Source organism: Amphibalanus amphitrite, unplaced genomic scaffold, assembly GCF_019059575.1.
Source record: "Amphibalanus amphitrite isolate SeventyFive unplaced genomic scaffold, NRLGWU_Aamphi_draft 000997F_arrow, whole genome shotgun sequence".
Lineage (NCBI taxonomy): Eukaryota > Metazoa > Arthropoda > Thecostraca > Balanomorpha > Balanidae > Amphibalanus > Amphibalanus amphitrite.
The window spans coordinates 213,874-233,026 of record NW_024882491.1 but is presented as its reverse complement, the minus strand read 5'-3'; the positions used below and the strand labels follow the sequence as shown (position 1 = coordinate 233,026).

Sequence of the window (19,153 nt, the reverse complement as noted above, 5' to 3'; positions counted from 1 at the left end):
AGAACTTAACTTCGTCTAGTAATTTCTTATCATTTCAACCTCTAAAACGTTGCAATAGTGTATGTATGCATGTATGTATGTATGTATGTATGCATGCATGTATGTACAGCGTTGCGATTACGGCTATGTTTTACATACTGCTTGAATGTTTAGGCGTTCTGCATATACGGTACATTAGGCTACGTTCCAAACGTTATTAAACATTACGCTCTTTAACTCACGATTGTCAGCGCACGATTTTACGCTGCAGTCAGAGTAAATGGGGTTGCAACAGTTTAAACGACGGGAAACGAATCAACTTCCCCGGGCGAAGTTGCGAACAGGTCCACTAGCCCTTGCACGACCGCCGAGTTTCAACACGGCGAAAGGAAACGAAACAAATAAACCCGCGGGCACTTACGGTAGGCCTTATATGAGACAGACGCCAGTTACAGGGTTTAGCCACTATTCTCTGCTCTCGTGAGCGCAATGGTGCTGTTGCCCACGGGCGCATTGTAAATATATCTGATAGCAGTGCGCTTCTCCGCGCCGCATCGCAGCACCTCAGGCAGCCGCGCTAACGCAAATTATACCGCCGAAGTTGGCATAAATTCAAGCCTCATCACTCATTTCTCTGGGTTCACCTGTTTAACTTGCCCGGCGGCCGGAGACGGGCGCATGCGCCTGCCGCCGCTCGCCGTCACTCGCCGCCGCCGCCGCCGCCGCCGCCTCCAGAAGCGGTGTGGACGCCGAGCGGTGCGGACGTGCACGCGTGGTGGAGCAGCGCGAGCGGACCGCGCGGCCGCGTGACCTCAGTGACCCCAGTGACCGGGCGTGACCTGGCCGCACCGAGCAGCCCTAACTGGAGTCGGCTTCCTGCGGCAGCGATCGGCGTCAGGTCAGTTGGCCGGCCTTCCGGCGCGGGCCGCCCGGGTGACCCGTCTAATGACCGGCTGCGGTGGCCGGTTCCCACCTGGGCCGCCGCGCTGACCGCGCGACCCGGGTCACCGGCGCCGGGCCGGGTCGGCAGAGTCAATCACGGGCGCCCGCTCTCCCACCGACCCGCGATTCGGCGCGCTCATTAGCTCATTACCGTCCAGTCCATGACTCGGACTGCTGATCGATCGGGCGGGTGAAATTGAAAAGCGAGCAGTGATCGGATAGAAATCTGCTCTTTCTGTGCCGCACCGGATGCATTCCGATCCAGCTCCCTCGGGGCCGAGAGATTTCTAATCGATTTCATGGAGCGAGCTGTCTCGTCCGTCGCTCGTAAACCTCTCCCACTAGCGTGACAGAAGCTTTTTTTTGGAACTGATCCTGTTTCTAGGGATTGTTTGATTCAATAAGGCACTTTGTGTCTGGTTTATCCTGTTATGTCACTACTACCTCACAAATCGAGTAGTAACTAACCAAAGATCGTCAAGAAACGCCTGATATGATGCATGGCTGTCATTTTACCGGGTTCCTCGCTGTTTACCGTCGTCCTGTCCTGGGAGCGAGCACACGCGGCTGCAAACTGTACTTTTATAGCCGTCCTGACGAAAAAATATGTTATTTTGATAAACATTCGATAGCGTAGTTGTTCTAATTCCATGAACAATGTTATCTTTTCCGATCGAATCAGTTTTAACGATCAGAATACTATCACTCGACCATTCTAAAACATGTTGGTCCAATACAAACATCATTGCTCCGATTATTTCCATAAAGCGATTTTCCTATTATTGTTTTTCGTACCCCTTCCCACAACATATGTGACCATGATTTACAGGCCATGTCGATGGGAATAATGTCCATGTATGATGTATTTACATCTCGATAATTCGGGTCATGTTTTCATCATGCATGCTTCCAGTTCCACCTGGTCCGCTGTTCAGCAGGCGAGATGTCACCACATTGGTGTCGGTGGCTTATTTAGCCTCACTCCACCCTCGTATTGTATAATGCCATCGGGCGTCTGAGCGGTCCGCGCGATCATGACTTCCAAGACCAATGAAATCACCTCAGACTCTGATCGGCTGCCCACAGAGCGGTCTCAGTCATGAGTATGGTCTGAATTCAGACGGAGCCACCGGGTCGGCGAGCCGTTTCACTAATCGTTCTCCAGTCACCGCTCGGCCTGTGGATCTGCTCAGCTATGTAAATTGACTCCGTACGCTAATTTCGGTAACCGGTAAATTATCCACCGCCATCATCAGTATGCGTCAGGAACAACACGAGCCTGGATTAGTCAGTCCTGTTATTTCATTGGTAGTTTATCTATGAGAGTGGTATAACGACCATTTAAACGATTTTAAAAGGAACTTAACGTGCTGTGATGTACAGTTAATAAGAATGGACTCGCTTTTGGTTGGGTAGTCCGGTGCCAAATATTTATCTCGTTTGTTTCCGTGCCATTTCAGGCAAGTGTTCATTATTTAACTAGCCGTTACAATTTTTAATCGCCCGGCTTTATTAGTCTAACGCCTTTATTAGTTAAAGCCAATCGATTTGTAAGTTGTAACGGTGTATCCGCTGGGCGGTGTATCGGCTGGGCGGTGTATCAGCTGGGCGGTGTATCAGCTGGGCGGTGTATCAGCTGGGCGGTGTATCAGCTGGGCGGTGTATCAGCTGGGCGGTGTATCAGCTGGGCGGTGTATCGGCCGATCGGCTGGCGTGGTGTATCAGACGGGCGATGTATCAGCTGGAGCAATGCCTATCGGATAGCAGCCTCCCGTGCTCAGCTGCCGTATCCGAATCTTACAGCTCGCAGCCGTCAGTCCAATCACCGCATGGATGACGCCATCAGAAGCTGATGACGGTCGCCGCTGTCATCCTCTGATCTCCAGTCCAGCGAATCTGCTCGTCAGGGACCAGGGCCCGCTACATCTCAGCAGCCCGCCTTGACCTCCCAATAATGAGGAGAGATTGAAATCCGCCGCACCGGTACTCACATACGTGCGTCCGTACCGGTGGCGATAATATCTCGCTGCTGTGAGTTTGGGCTGTGCTGAGCTGTAACGTACGGTAGCGTACCGTGCTCCTTAGCGTCACTGACATCCCCGTGGCATTCCTCCGGCAGCTCCGGCTCTCCTCCGTCCATTCTTCCATTCCTCCGGGAGCTCCGGCTCTCCTCCGGCCATTCTTCCATTCCTCTGGCAGCGGGGCACCGATGCTGGCCACATTGCCGTGCTGATGAGCACATGGTTGTCATATTCTCGATGCGAAGGTCAGATTCCCGTGACCGCTACAAGGGTCACATTCCATGGTGAGATGACCTGGATGGCTGTCCGCAGGTAGGCAAGGTCGCTTCGAAATGAGTCGATTAACTGGAGGCATCAAGTGTTAGTACCAAACTCAGAAAAAAAAACTATTTATTCCTTACGAAAATGAGTTGTCATCAATTAACGTAAAATATGTAATCGTTTTATTAACCACTTTCCGAAACATTAAAAAGCCGCTATTTACGCTTCTCGCTAATGATGTGGTCTCATTATAGGCACTGGAAATAGCAGACATTTAATCCGTCTATAGAAAGTCAATGTCCGTCATACAAATAACATTGTCTTATTTTCTAATCAAACTGTCACACGGTCGTATATTCCCTATATATTCATGTGTGTCCCAGTCGTATCTCGCTCTGTTGTCCTTGAATATAGTTCCAATCTACAAGTACAAGGTTAGTTTCAGAGGCACAAATGCGTTTGCCTAACAATCCCTGATTCAGAATTGCTTCTCGGTATGGCGTAGTATGTATAGAGATAACTGATTTCGACGTCCTTACAAGCGTATTTTACCAAATTATGCCCAAGCGCTTCACCCATTGACAAACATTCCCACGTTCAGTTACGATCAAATGCGTGGGTTCTTTATGCTCCACAGCCATCGCGCCGGGACTTGGCTCCGTCGAACGTTCAGATTCAGTGACGGCCATCGGTCTCCGATTCCGCCACCCTCTGACGAAACCCGCAGTCCGCACCAATCTGAACCAGCGCCGCGGCCACTGAGCTAATGATGCCAGCGTTTTTGTGACCATGGCGGCAAAAACTGACATTTCGATTTCATTTGAATACGAGGACATCGGAATAGCACTCGATGTGAGTGGAGGTACCTTTGACCCCTTTTGGCTAGACACGGCTGGTTTTTAGTTCGAGGAAAGATGACTCCTGGTGCATTATGATGTAGATCGGCTGCTGGACGACTGGCCCCGTGAATTGTGTCGCAAAATACAATGGTTGATAACCTCGGGGATTGGGCTGCCCTGAATATATGGCTGGCCGATCTTTGTTCGAAGTTAGCTTACCTACACATAGGTGAAGCCTAATTTTGACAATTCTGTAGGATTGTCAGGATTGTCACAAACTGTGACCATAAACAGACATCGATGTGTTTCTGATACAACTGAATCGCTGACGCGTCCAGATTAGGTACGGAGTAATTAGGCTCAGGACCATCATCACTGCCGGACAAACCGGGGTGGATTGCCGACCGGTCGCGCTGCAGGCTTCTGGAGAGTACCGTACATATCGCGAAAACGAAAGTTCTCAGCCGGCTCGGAGCAGTGCAATGTATTAAAACTGTTTGGAAACCACTAATCCTGGAGCTGCAAGGAAAAGCCTTCCGTGTGTGCATTTTAATATCCAGCCGAGCGATGACGAGGGATGATATCGGATGAGCGATAGCTGCGGATTTAGTCCACGCCTCCGCACTGCAGTGGAGCAGAGCCTCGCTACAGCAGGACGTCCAAGCGTCGTGGCGAGTCCTGACGAAGTGTCTCCGCGTCGAAAGTGCGTCCTGACGGAGTGCCTCGGTCGCGGAGGCGCGTCTTGACGGAGTGCCTTTACATGACTTTATCCTGTCTGAAAAAATGGAGAACCCCTGCGGTCCGGCCTTGGTGACTGCGACCGGAGGAGGCAGGCACCATGACTGAGGCCTTCGTGGAGACCCGGGTCTGGGTGTAAACTAGACCCCAGCTCATGGCCCCAGAGGGGTGCGGTGTGTCGCCTTGTGGTTTGACCTTTCACGCGCGCGACGCCTCAAACCAGGTTGGAGCGATCCCAGCGAAGTCGACTCGGATCGTTCCATGCACATCATCGGCAAGGTTGCAATGTCAGCCTTGTGCCAGTCCCCAAATTGACCCGCTGCTCGTCCGGATTTAGGTCGGCAGCGACACATGCTGTTTAGTTTCAATTTAGGTTGGACGAGTCATTTCGGAGTTCCGTCCGGGCCGCTCGGGGTCGGGGTGCGGTACCGGCGGGTCGGACTGGGACCTGACCCCGACCAGGTAAGACGGATCGGCCCGCGGTCGGCGGCGCGGCGCTATGCCATCCCTCTGGGAGTGATGTATGGCGGGTGGTGTGTCTCCGACCGAGCTCTGGCTGGTCGGTCGGGTGGTCGGCCTCGACCGTCTGACCCGTACCGCCGGAGATGGCGCACAAGACCGCCTCCGGCACACCTCGTCTGAGATGGGTTCCATTTAGCCTGTGTGATGTAACGCCTGGCGCATAACTTAAACTGCTGTTTCATCTATCACCGCTGTGCTATTTACCGCTGTAGCTCTCAGCTAAGGTGTCATACTCCTCCACAAAAGCGTGTCAAGTGTCACACACCGCAAACGTGTCACACTGAGTGTCACACTCCGCAGCGGGCCAGACGCGGTGTCATGTCACGCACTCAAGGTCCATTGCAATGCGCCGCGCACCGTCCCCCTGACAAGCGGGGCATTGTTGGTTGTTTCCCATGACACCCCCTTCCACACCGTGACGCTCCGTCGGCGGGTGACGGCGTTGCGACAGGAGATATATGCCCCGGAGGGAGGGCTGTCACTTGTGATTGTCGCCGGGCCGCGGTGAGCTGACGTGTTTTGAGACGGTCGTCAGTTCCAAGGTCAAGGCGTGCGCCGCCTCCGATGCCCAGCCGTGTGTAGGACAAGCGTGTCTATTCCCGGCGCCGATTCCAAATTCGTGTGACCGTCTCCGAAGCAAATCAACAATGAACAATTCACACGTGGTTTGGTGGTAATGCTATTGTTTCCCCAGCCACAAGCGTCCATTGTGAATTTGTGGTGAGTTGTGTCGCAGCATATTGGCCGCAAGAAAAGACGATTTTTTTACGACGCTTCCCATACTGAATTATTCTCTCCAGCCAATAAACGGAAGGGCTTCAGCTCTGCTCATTGTTTATTCACTAAAGCCCATTGTTTAATTTTAACTCCGTACCGTGGTCTGGTTCGGAGCTGTTATTTTGCATACCCTCGGGTAATATAAATGTCCAAAGTTTCTTCAGCCACATTTTTTATACCGTTTTCCGTTCAATCACACCTGATTTCCATGCTTCTGGGTTCTAACAAGGCACTGCACCTTTGTTCGCCATCATTAGCTGATTCTAGATAAAGACTGAAGCCTTTTAAATGCCTTCGCGTTGCATAATGCGTTGGCCGTTGGGTAATGGTAAGCCCTTCTTCAGCTGATTAATCTCCGTTACTGCTTCAGATTATCCACCCATTGCTTTCTCTTCCTGAAGCCGATTGCATGGTTCGGCGCCGATTCCCGTTTGCAGTGTGCAAACGCCAGGTGATGGCTCGGCGGCCGGCCGCAGGACGCTCGGCAGCCGGGCCCTGCAGAGGAGCTGTGGGCGGTGGAGGCGGCGGGCGGTGCGGATGGGATGCCGTCGCTGGCGGCCACTGACGCCCCCATTTTCCTCCCGGGGAGTGACGGATGACACGGCCAGTCCTCTTCCTGGCGTCCCAATCTGCAGTCGTAAAACAGTCGTGAAAACAATGTGCCTGCTGGAATGTCTCATTCGACGCCAGAATCCCGTGTCTATCGGTATACAAATTTGGAATTTTCTGGTTTTAACTGGATACGGAGCGAGGCGAGCGAAGTCTTCGCTCGCTCGACTGTCGCCCCAAAAGGCGTTTTACTGGTATTTTACTCATGAACGGTTCCGTTCGAGACTGTTCGGGACATGGGTCGGCCTTCTCAGGTAGTTCAGCCGCGGCGTGTTCCGATGTGGGCTCGTCTCGGCCACCGGCCAGCAGGAGAAACGCGCCGCTCCACGCCGCGGGTGCGCCACGGGTGACGACAGCGGCTGGATCAGCCGACTGGGAGGTACGGCCGGCCCGGCCGGCGCGGCGCCGATCCGGGCCGCGCTTGGTATGCAGCCCTGCCGAACCGGACGGCCGCTCTCTCTCTCCCCTCCCTCTCCACTCTCCCTAACGTCTGCGAGAGTCGCCTGTCCAGTCGTACGCGTGATTTTCCGATGGCGGGCCGCACGTCACAGAACCGGACAGTGGTGTGACAATACCGGACAGGGGCGCTAGGGCCGGAAGCGAGTCTAACCCGTGAAAGTCAGGTGAGAACGCATCTCCGGTGCCGGTGGGAAGCTCGCCTTCCGCATCGATGGGAAGTGTTTCTCGCAAATTCTGCACGAGTTTCCGCAGAGGACGTGAGAATCAGAGCCGAGGCGTTCTGATTCACAACTCCTTCACACGAAACTTATGGCATGCCTGCCGAACAGTGCCTTCCAGAGCGGCTGTTTCAGTGACTTGGTCAGCCGGCCACCCTCCGGGGACCGGGTCGAACAATAGGTTACCGCGGTCGTCCTGTAGCATTGCGGACAGGTTGTGACGCATCCGGCGACGTTTTCACCCGGAGAGGAGCAATCTGGGCCCATTGTCTCAGCGCCGCTAAGGGCCTTCTGTTTGCGTCGATCGATCACGGAGGGTCGTGATATTCCCGGCCGGCCGGCGGCTCGGCGTCTCGGTGGTCGGGTGGGGCGGCGGGCCGGAGAAAGCGTGCGTGTCGCGCGGCCGGTGCCGCCGAGCGGGCCTTGACCGCCGCGCCGGGCCGCCGGGCTCGGTGCCGGCGGGGCACAGGTCAAGGCACCATGCGCCGAGCCGGGGCACGATGAGTCAGACGGCTCCCTGTGGACAGACTCACGGTGTCTGCCGGATATCCCGGCCGGGGGTCGCCGCCGCCGCCGCCGAGGGGCTGCCAAACATCCGGGAGCGGGCGGCACCTGTGCTGTGCGCGCCGCCGGCCAGCGGGGGTCCGTGACCCTTTCACCGCCTCTGCTTCCGGCGGCCACCCACAGCGAGCCCCGCTGTCGGCAGCAGGATCTGACAGTACCGCCGGGAGCCGCTGAGGAGTCCGCACCGGCCGCCGGCGCTCCGTCCTCCCGCCAGTCCAGCCACGAAGTGTCGATCTCCTATTGCAGTCGTTACTCGTTAGTGCATGCCATGTCGCCGCTGATGGTTGACAGTCATCCGAGCCATCCTCCCATGACTGAGCGGCCGGTGAGACCACTCTCAGACGGCCTCCAGCTCCATTACTTTGAACGCTAATCATCGCACGCGACCGGCGACGACAGAGAGCGCTTCACGCGGTGTTAATTTTATGACGGCAGAACACGTATGACAAGGCGTTGAGCGTCCGGCTTTCGTCTGTGCAGTGCGTGACGGCCACTCAGCGGCGGAGTGGTGTCCAAGTAGGGGAAAGGGGGACGTAGCCGACGCGTTACGAAATGAGGGGCGGGCGTGACACGCCATTCGTCACTCAGAGCCGTCCGTCGGCCCACCAATCCGTCACAGCACGATGCCTCCGACAAGGTGATAACTGGCGTTGAAAGTGGACGGGGCGAGAGAGATGGTGGACTGAAGTCCGAATGAAACCTGCAGACAGGCCACACTCGAGTTGGGCGGCTTTTTGCGGCCTAAATTTACCAGTTCAGAAGACTGGGCATCGACTTGTGTCCTGGTCAGGGAGGTGTGAAGCGTACCATGCCTAAATTGTACATACCTTTGCCAGCTAATGCAATGCATGAAGTTCACGCTAGTAACTGTATTTGATCCTATCAAACCGTGAGAAACTTATTGCACATTATCCGGAGGTGCACGCCCCGTGACCAACACCAACTTTGTCACTTATCTACTACACTTGTGTTGTGTTAAAAACAAGCAAAGTGTTTCTTGATACCATCTAGTTAGAACACAAGTATAGTCCGCTCGGAAATATCGCATTCACGGAACTCTGCAGCGTCGTGTGCAGGTTTCTCAGACACGCTCCGTCCTTGGCAATGCTCCCAGCTCCGCTAGCCGCCTTCCTATCAGCCGCTCGGCCTCGGCGGGGTCTCGGCGGCTGTTCACGAGTTCACCCGGCTCACCTCTCGCTCTCGGGGTGACGATGATACCCTTCTTTATCACCCCTCTCGGAGCGATCATCTGTTTAGTGCGTCCTTGGCTCGGACGGGCGGCCGGGCTGTTCCCAGCGGAGGCCCAGCCTCGCAGTTTGTCCCACTCGCAGTGAGCTCAGCGGCCCGACCTTCCCACGGCGTTCCAGGCGGCGGCCGCGCGACTCTGCAGACTGCAGGCGGCACGTGCAGCAGTGCCGCTCCAGTTCCGGCGGCCCGCGGGCGGAGGGCGACACGGCGCCGCCCGGTCACGCCGGTTACCGGTGTTGAGTGTCGCTGGGAAGAGCCACTGGTGGGGAGGGAGGGAGGCGCTGCTATCGCTCTGGTGAACACGGTGACCGAGGCGCCACCCCAGTTCTTTCACTGCCCGCTGACATTGGTGGACGGGCTCCCTGAGTGGCCCGCCCCGTGTAGTCGCTCAGCTGGTCGCCGACATCTCAAGGTGAGCCACTGTCCCAGTCCCGGTACATCAGCGGGGCGGGGGTGGCGACAGCGGACCCTCTGCCCCGCCGCGAACGACATCCCTTCCCTGAATGGGCGCCCTGTGGGGCTCCACAGGGGCGTGCCATTCCCGGGGGTGGAGGGGTAGCACTCTCCTGTCTGTCTCTCTCCGAAGGCTGTTCCCAGGCCTCCCCGGAGAGACCGTCTGCCTTTGGAGGGCAGATCCGGGCGCGCCGCGTGACGGGGTCTCGTTAGACGGCGCCGGGGCACGGCCCGGGAAGAAGGGCAAGGCTGTGTGTCAGACGAGCGCGCTCGGCTGCCGCCGCAGCCGTCCGGAGCCAGCCGCAGCTCGAGGCGCCGCCCGCTCCGCCCCAGGTCGTGCCTCATCCCAACTGTTTCTGTTTGACACCGGTTTGGGCAGACGTCACCTTTCCAGGCGTTATTGGTTGTCTGCTCGGAGACTGGCTGTTTGTCTGGGTGGTTGACTCGGCGGCGGGCGGCGCTGGACGGCACGCCCCGCTCTCCACGGTCCGTGCCGGGGCGCCGCCCGGCCCAGAAAGGTCTCCCGCTGCCGCCGCGGCCGCCGCTCTGTGACGCGCTGTCACCAGTAATTGGCAGTGTCACGCTCTCTCGGAGACGCTGAGTGCGGCGGAGGGCGGGCGCGGCCGCTGCCGTGACGGATGAGTGCCGGGTCAGACCGGGTCGGACCGGGTCACAGGGCGGGCGCGGCGCCTCGATGCATCTTCAGCGGACTGTCGACAATCGGCCATCTCCGAGTGATGCATCCAGCGCGGAGACCGCTGATTCATCTCACAAGGGAGGCCCGTGTTCGAGTCTGTCCCACTCCTCGATCCGCAGTCGATCCATCTGGCCCGTGCAGACTCCCACGCCGCTGTCAGCTGATCTAGCAGACATGGCCGCAGCAGCTGCGATCGGCCGCCGCCGATCCGGGGAGGCCGTCCACGGCCCGGTGGGTCCGTTCGGAGTCGTCAGCTGATCTGGTCTGACATTACCGAGACCGGGCGACCTCGGCGCGGCTGATGGTAGCCACGGCCTACCGACACGGGCCGCCGCACAACGTATGAACGTACCTATAGGAGAGACATGGTGCGGAGTGTACGGACCAGATACGGGTCTGTATACGAAATACGGAGCTGTATAAGAGAGAAACAGGGCAGCTGTACGGAATAATGCCGTGTGCAGTAATGTTAGGTTCTCGTGGACAGCAAGACTGAGAGAGGGACAGGAGGGTAACTGAGCGACATGAACTACATGCTCGAAGGAGCATAGTAACTAACATGCATTTTCACTCAAATCAGCATTTACGACATGCTCCAACCGTCACAGCTTCACGGGTTACGGGATTGCAGAATCCTTGAACTGGGATTCGTGAATTGCGATTGACTCGTGATCTGAATAATGCTACGGAATTATACACTCCGATCCGCCAACTGTTGCAGCCCGCAACAGCTGTGTTGTGTCAGAGGCAATTCAGGCGCTGATGTAAAGCTATGCATGATTTGCCAACAGAGCTGTCTAAAATATTCACTGCGCAATACAGTGTTTGTGATGGACCGAGCGGTACTGCAGTTTCCGCTTCAGATCACAAGACTCGTGCATCACAGTCATGGCCATATTCACGGGCGCATATGCATTGCCAGCAACGGTTTACATTGAGCAACAGAACATTGTGCTAGATCGATTTAAATAGGCGACTATGTCAACTGCGGTTTACCAACGATGCTATCTTACAAAGCCGCGACTCCGCTGTGGTCGGGCCAATTATTCATTGGCGGTAGGCTCGGATCGCTTTCTTTTCAATCACCACCTTGTGTCGGTGCAATTTGAATTCACACTACAAGCCCGGCGACAACTGACAAACGGCTCGGTTTCTCTGCTTTCCTGAAAGGGAGAGTGGTCGGCTGAATTTCCCGTTCCCGAGTCGCCTCTGTCGGCGGACGGTGGCCGCGGTTTTCGAACTGGTTTCCCAGGGCTGATGCAGCGCCCGGTCCGCCGTCCGCCGCCGGCCCTCCGAGACTACCCGGCCGGTGACGTGCCGAGCCGTGCCGCCGGCCCGTACCGTGAGACCGGGCCGTTTTCACGCTCTGAGGCACGACCGATATGCGCTCCTCTCCTCTCTCCATCTCTCTCTCTCTCTCTCTCTCTCTCTCTCTCTCTCTCTCTCTCTCTCTCTCTCTCTCTCTCTCTCTCTCTCTCTCTCTCTCTCTCTCTCTCTCTCTCTCTCTCTCTCTCTCTCTCTCTCTCTCTCTCTCTCTCTCTCTCTCTCTCTCTCTCTCTCTCTCTCTCTCTCTCCCTCTTTCCGTGACCTGAAGGCTGACCTGTCACGGCCGGTCAGGCTTCTCTCCTTGGTGAGCTATAACGCTGGTAGTCGTGGATTGTGTGAAGCCAACGGAGGCTAACCCGTTCGGTCGCCGGTGCTGTTTCAAAAAGCCGTGGCTATACGGAGACGATGCAGGCAGCCCGGACGGACCTAGTTACCCAGCCCGGTTTCAAAATTTAGATAAGCCCACCGCGGGCCGTGGTACGCTTAGTTTTCGTTTTCTTATAGGCAATTTGGCATAACTGGTAGTCATGGATTCGTGTAAAGCCGACGAACGACTAATCCCTTTCGGTCGCCGGGGGCTGGCCCGAAAACCGCGGCTATACGGAGACGACGCAGGCAGCCCGGACGGACCTTAGTTACCCAGCCCCGGTCTCAAATTTCAAATAAGTCCCCCGCGGAAACCGGACTACACAGTGTCCTGCGAGCCGTAGTCTCGGAACCGCTGGCCGAAGGACATTTATGTTTTTTGTGTAGGTAGTTCGACATGGTGATGGGATGGACCGCAATAAGTCACGTAACGCGAGGGTCGAGTGCCGAAATCTGTGGTGGGTCGTATCTCTTATTGTGTAGCGTGAGCATTATGAAGCGTTTGTCTGATGTACGGAACATTGTGGTTATGAAGGGATAACGGTTAAATGAAATTTAAGGCCAATGACTCGATAACGACTTTGCGCGCGCCCTAGCACCACCGGGGGAAGTTAGGAAAAAGGGGAGGGACCGGAGATGGTCAGCTCTGGTAAATTACGAGGTATAAGTGGACGAATGGCAGGGTTGTAAGGGGATGGATAAATGGACGAATGATTGATACATATATCTGGTGGGAGATGACCCTCAAGCTAGGAAGGGCGCTGTTGTTTGAGAGTGGGACCTTGGGCTATGTAGAGTTGAGTTCTTATGTCAACGTGATCAAGGATAATGGGTTATTATTTATCTCTCCTCCCATTCCTTAACCCTGGCCTATGTGTTTCCGATGATTGATCACCCCGGAAAGATAGAGTCGGAGTCGGAACGGGTTCGCGAGGGGCAGGATACAGAGAAGGGCTTCTAGGAGCGCACCGACGGAGTTTTCTTTCTCCATCACTATCGAAAGACACTGCCCGGTTAGCCCCGCAACGCCGCGAAACCCCGCTACAGAGCTCCGACCGATCAGCCTGCAGTCACTGTGGAACGATCGGTGCCGACTGCATAGAGCAGGTGTGCCTCTCCGCGGCTACCGGACATGCCTTAGCTATCGTGCTGAATGAGCACACCTGAGCCTCACCCTCGAGCCCGCTGGACGAGCTCCGGCGCGGCGGCCCGATCGGTCCGCCTGCCGAGCCTGCCCGCCGCCCCTACAGCACTCACAACTGTCTCCTCTGTCACATTGTTTACCCACTCTGCTGTTCGATTGCCACCATCAGTGTCTATCTGCTGTATTGGCCGACCTTCACGGTTGGTCTGGGACTGATCAAAACCGGTTTTTATAGCGGTAAAGTGCGCTAAAACTAGCACAATGTAACAAACATGTCGACTGTGCGCGCTTTTCTATCGGTTCTATCCAAACAGACCCACCAGAGAGCTTGCGAGTTTAAAAGCCACGTGGCTTAAACCATGGTCCGACGTGACCCGACCCGGCCCAGCCCTGGCTGGCCTGACACAGCCCGACCCGACCCGACCCGGCCCAGCCGAGCTGTGGTGTCGGTGTCCGCCGACTTTCTCTCGGGTAGAAATCTCGTCTCTCCCCGGTACATCCCGCAGCGCCGGGGAATGGACGGCGCCAACACGACGCATCCACTTCTCGTTTGTTGGATGGGGTGTTTGTGCCGCTTTTGAAAGTCTGTTGTGGCAAGACAACAAGCTGCGGCTTCGTATGACGAGCACAATGCCTCAGACATTAGGACAAATTATGACCTCATCAAACCTCGGCGGATACCGAACGACATGGTAGCCGCTGTATTGTTGTCGGTTCATTCGCCGAAAGAATTCAGCGCAGGATGTGACTAATTGCTCTGCGACGCGAAAGCACTCTCCGGGCGGTGTCCCAAGGCCCGCTTTGTGTCGGCCGCTGCGGTGTGTCGGGGGAGGGGGCTCGGAGGGGAGGGAGCTTCGTGTCCGTGACGCGTCCCGTGACTCTGTCGGTCGCCCTGCTAACTCCCTGACCCGAGTGTGGCTGTCACGTGATCCATGGCGGTTATTCGCGGTGCGCTGACGCCCGGTGACCTTCTTGTTTCAGGTCAGAGGTGCCGACCTGCCGACACCGTCGACCGCGTCTGCAGCGGCACAGCCCCGCCCGTCCGACCGGCGCGGAGTTCAATCACATACCTCTGCAGCCCAGTGATCAGAGGTCATCTGACGACAGTGCCACCACTCACGGACTGAGGTGCGCGAGGTGAACCGAGGACCGACCGGCCTCCCGAGTGTTGGACGTCGCGCCGCCGGAGCGAGCCGCGGCTAACGGTCGGCCGGCGCCGCCCGGGTCGCGCCCTCAGCGCCGAGTCGGCTCATTAAAGCTGTGAGCTCGCGCATTAGCGCCGCCGCGGAGTGCGCGCGATCCTCGGGATCCCGTCGCAGTCTCCGCGCTCGGCCGACTCGAGCCGCTCCAGTTGGTGGCCGAGCGGAGCGGCGCGCTGCGTTTCGTTTTCCCGCAGCCGCGGATCGCGTGTGGTTTAGTCTCGCGCCGACGCGCCGCGCGCTCGGCGTGCGTGGCGAGCGCAGCGGGCCGCAGCCGGCGCCGCGCCGACAGCGATGACCGACTGAGCGCCGCCCGCGCACCGTGTGACACTTGACACCGCCGGGACCGCAGCGGCAGCGCCCTGAACTGTGACACCATGCAGGCAGCCCAGCTGAGGAAGCCGCTGCACGCGGTGGTGTGGCACCGAGGGCCCATCTCTGGGCCGCTGACGCCTGCTGTGCTTTCCGAGCTGCTGCAGCGGGCCGCCGCGGCGCCGCAGCCAGGCGACCTGCGCTGCGAGGTGCGCTGCGCGGACGGCTTCAGCCTGCGGCTCTGCACCAGCGGCGACGAGGGCTTCGAGTCCGACGAGGAGGCGGCCAGCAGCGGGGCGAGCGAGCACAGCCAGGAGGAGATCCGCGTCAGCGACCACGTGCTGCGCGGCAAACTCAGCGAGGAAGACTCGAGCAGCGCCAACTCGAGCTGCTCCGACACGGACGAGCCGCCGGCGCCGCCGCCGGCCGACTCCAGCGTCATCCACGGCGCCGACATCCTGTTCTGCCACACGGAGCCGGCCGTGCCGCGCGGCGTGCTCTTCGTGGCGCGCCAGCCGCAGGCCGGACGAGACGCCGGCCTCGAGGTGCTGGTACTCGGCTGCGCGCGCGACTCAGTGGCCAAGGATCTGTCCACCTCCTACCTGGAGGTGACGCGCAGACTCAAATGGGAACGCTACACCAACGCTAAGCGGAAAAGTGACGTGATGCGGGCGAGTTTCCGTAACGTGACGGACAGCCTGCGGCTGCGGCCGGCAGGTCGCCAGGAGGACTCGCTGCTCAGCAGGATGCCGCTGTCGTCACCGCTGCTCGCCCGGGAGCCCCACTCTCTGACGGAGCAGAGCGGCGGCCGGCTGCCCGCCGACGGCGCCCTCCGGGCCGAGTCCGGGCCGCACAGCCTGCCGCCCACCTCCGAGATCAGCCGGATCCTCAGTCTGAGCACCCCGGAGGACAGCTGGGAGACCCGCGCCGCGCACCGTCAGGACGACGAGGAGACTTGGGCGCGCGGCCGGGAGCGCTCCTGTCTCACACCCTCCCGATACGTGCACAACAAGGGCCCGGCACCGGCGGCGCCCGCGCCCGCGCCCCGGAAACACCCGACCAACCCGAACCTGCTGCTGGTGCCCACGAAAAATGGCCTGGAGCCGTACCGGGTGATCACGGGCGCCGAGCCGCCGCGGCCGCCGCTGGTGCTGTACGCCGCCGAGTTCGCGCCGCACGCACCGCCGGCCGCGCGCGCCGACTGGGCGCACAAGATGGCCCAGTTCGACACAAACAACAACCGGTCGCGCCAGCCGGGCCGGCAGCCGATCTTCTGGCTGCCGGCGCCCGAGCCGGCCGGCTGGGGCGGGGGCCCCCGCCGCACAGAGCAGCACCTACGGCCCCGCTCGCGCAGCAAGAGCCCCGCCGGCCGGAACCGGGCCTTCGAGCTGCCCGGAGCGCTATCACAGGCGTTCCGTGGCCTCACCTCGCATCTGAAACGTCCGGCGGCCGAGGCGGCGGCGCCGCCCGCCGCCCCCGCCACCCCCACCAACCCCAAATCGGTGATGAAGAAGCGGGACAAGGCAGCGGGGTCACCGGAGACGAAACGGGTGACCTTTAGCGCCTACTCGACGGTACAGGTCATGGACTGACCCGGCGCCGCCGCCGCCGCCGCCGCCGCCGCGCCGCGCCGCGCCGCCACAGAGTGCTGTGAAACACTTGTTTAATGTCTAGAGGAGTTTATGACGGTCGTCGATCCTAGCAGTCGGCCACTGCGAGTCATGCACGGGGTCGGAGCGGTGCCGACGACCGACGGGAGGGGTGGGGAGGGAGGGAAGTGTGCGTCGAGGAGAGCTCAGGTGTGTTGGCTGCGTGCCGCGAGGGCTGCGATACTGCTCAATGTTCCCTGCTGGCGCGCCCAGTCGCTGTCGGCTGTACAGTGCACTTTGTCCTATGTCGGTATATGTATAATGTATATCTTTGTACAATAAAAGCGTCACCCAGGGGCCGGTGTTTCACCAAGGAGGCTGTCAGTCGGTGGAGCGATGAGTGAAACTGAGAGCCGGTCAGGAGCGGAGTGACACCCGTCTGCTCGGAGCGGGACGGCGGCGCACCCCTGGCCGCCAGCCGGTGCGTCGGCACTTGCTTTCTAAATCGAGCCGTGACGCCGGCCGGGGCGGCCGCGCCTCGGATGCCAGCGCCGCCGGGCCGCGCACCTGACCGCTGCCGCTGCCGCCGCCGGTCAGCGCCCAGTGAAAGTGGCGGCCGGTCGGCGGCCGACCCGACCGGTCCGGCCCGAGCGGTGACCGGTCAGCGGGACCGTGTTACGGCGCACGACCGGACCGCACGCCTTCCTGTCACCGGTCCCCTCCCTTCCGGCTGCCGGTGGGAGGGGGGGGGGGGTCCCGGTGTGCGGTACCGACACCAGATCACACTACGGTCAGCCCGGCACGCTTGTATTAGAGAGTCGCCTGCCGACTGGTCCTTCAGGATGCAGCAACAACAAAAATGACCAGGATTAGACACAGAGCACGTTCCTTAGTAATCCCGATCTGTAAAGCTTCTAAGGCACCATCGTGGGAGCGTATCATGAGATGGCTTTCCGCAATATTTCCTGCTTATTAATCTTTGTAATTGCTGCTCATCCCACGGCTAATTGTTACATGCTGGCTCTGCAAACCAAGCAGAGGTCTTTGCCGTCGCGCCGGGCTGTGGGAACGTGGTAAACTCGGCGTTGACCCCAGTTTATGCAGCGGCCGAGCCTCGCACATGGACGGCGGCGAACTGCGCGTCTGCCCCGGGAGCGCCGGCCGGGCGCGGGAAGGTCGTCCCGGCGGCCGCCTTACGTGCGCAGACACCGCTGATTACACGGCGGAGCTCTGGCTCGTCATTAAACGTAACGGGTGGTCCGGTCGAATCGGGCGCGGCGCATCGCCCGCCGCATCCCACGCGAAAACAAACTGACCGGCCGGCCGGCGCGGCGGAGCTCCGCAGCCGGCGGTGGCATAAAGTGGCCGACAGGTGGGCACTGACAGAAACCGCACCCCACCGCGCCGCTATCGTAGACTGAGCACCGTCAGCTGCGGGTCATTAGACAGACCAGACGCGCCGCCCAAATTAGCGCCAACGCCCAGGCACTGACCAGCCGCCGAAACAGACACCCAGCCAACACCGAAACAGACACCCAGCCAACACCGAAACAGACAACCAGCCGCCGAAACAGACACCCAGCCACCGAAACAGACACCCAGAACCGAAACAGACAACTAGCCACCGAAAAAGACAACCAGCCGCTGAAACGGACACCAAGTCACTGAAACGGACACCCAGCCACCGCCAAAGCAGACATGACTGGGGCATTCCACGTCAAATCAAACACCGAAATCCGTCATCCCCTTCGATTTTTCTGAAAATTTGTAGGCAGACTGGGCATGGTTCAAAACTGAGTTGCGTATAATATTTTCGAAATTTGATTAAGTATCGCTGAGATATAGGTCATCGAATTTAGCCAAAAATGCCACACATCAATTTTTTAAATGTCTATAACTGTGGTTCCTTTTCTGGTATCAAAATGATATTAACAGGGTCTTGTAGGCTATTGATAAGGCTTTGATGTTTAATTATAAAATTAAATTGAAGTGACCTTGAAATGCAATTGACCTTGAATTAAAACAGAAAAATTTAAATAGCAAAAAACACGTCACCTTCGATTCGGGTAATTTTTACATATTATGTCCGTCACAATGTTCCTAACCATCTGTGAAAAAAATGGAGTGGGCCATTCATAACTCTCGCGGCAAACGCCGTTTTCATGCATCAACATCACGCAACCGCGCGTGACCTTGAAAGACAGAGTCAAGACATGCTTGCTTGCGTACACTTTCTGAAATGAATGATTGCTGATTAGTGATATCCCAAACTCTGCGAGAATGGAAATACATAGTCATCGTAGTCAAGCATTCAAGTTCCATAGTAAAAGTGTCTCAGGCAAACGGTATTTTGCGGTGAATTTTGAGCCGTGTGGAAATGCATCATGAAGCCAAAAATTCAACGAAAACATTATCACGCAACGATATCTTCACGTCTTTTTATCTTCATTATACGAAAGAATATACATTTTTGAGTATGTATGGGGAATTTCTAGTTAATCCAATAATAGATATGGCAGTTAGAGACCTGCTAAGAGTAACATGTCGCCGGCTGAGGCGGGATCGGCCGACGCGGGAAACGCAGCAATCACAATTTTGTGTTTACACGTTCATATTTCAATTGTTGACTAACCGATTTTCAAAATTCTTACACCATAAGATTGCCTGTACATTTCTTAGTCTTCTCACAAAATTTGACGCGAATCAAACGTAATCAGCGGTAAGGAGCGCGATGTAAAGACGGAACCGTTCCGTTTGGTCCCGGCACAGTCTACAATTCAGGCGGCGGCTAGCGGTCGGCGCCGGCTGCCGAGTCGCCGCGTCGCCGCGGCGACAGGATGTTCACTTTACACCGCTATTACTAGACCAGTTGTGAACCGATTTTCTTCTT

At 57.7% G+C, this 19,153-nt stretch overlaps 1 protein-coding gene across 1 annotated transcript; it reads left to right on the top strand.

Moving 5' to 3' along the window:
- Window positions 1–728: 728 nt before the first annotated feature.
- On the top strand, window positions 729–16,620 carry LOC122369008. The gene is made up of 2 exons (XM_043343362.1): window positions 729–877; window positions 14,145–16,620. Exon 2 carries the CDS (start codon window positions 14,740–14,742, stop codon window positions 16,264–16,266), a length of 1,527 nt encoding a protein of 508 aa, XP_043199297.1. The 5' UTR covers window positions 729–877; window positions 14,145–14,739; the 3' UTR covers window positions 16,267–16,620.
- Window positions 16,621–19,153: the final 2,533 nt, after the last annotated feature.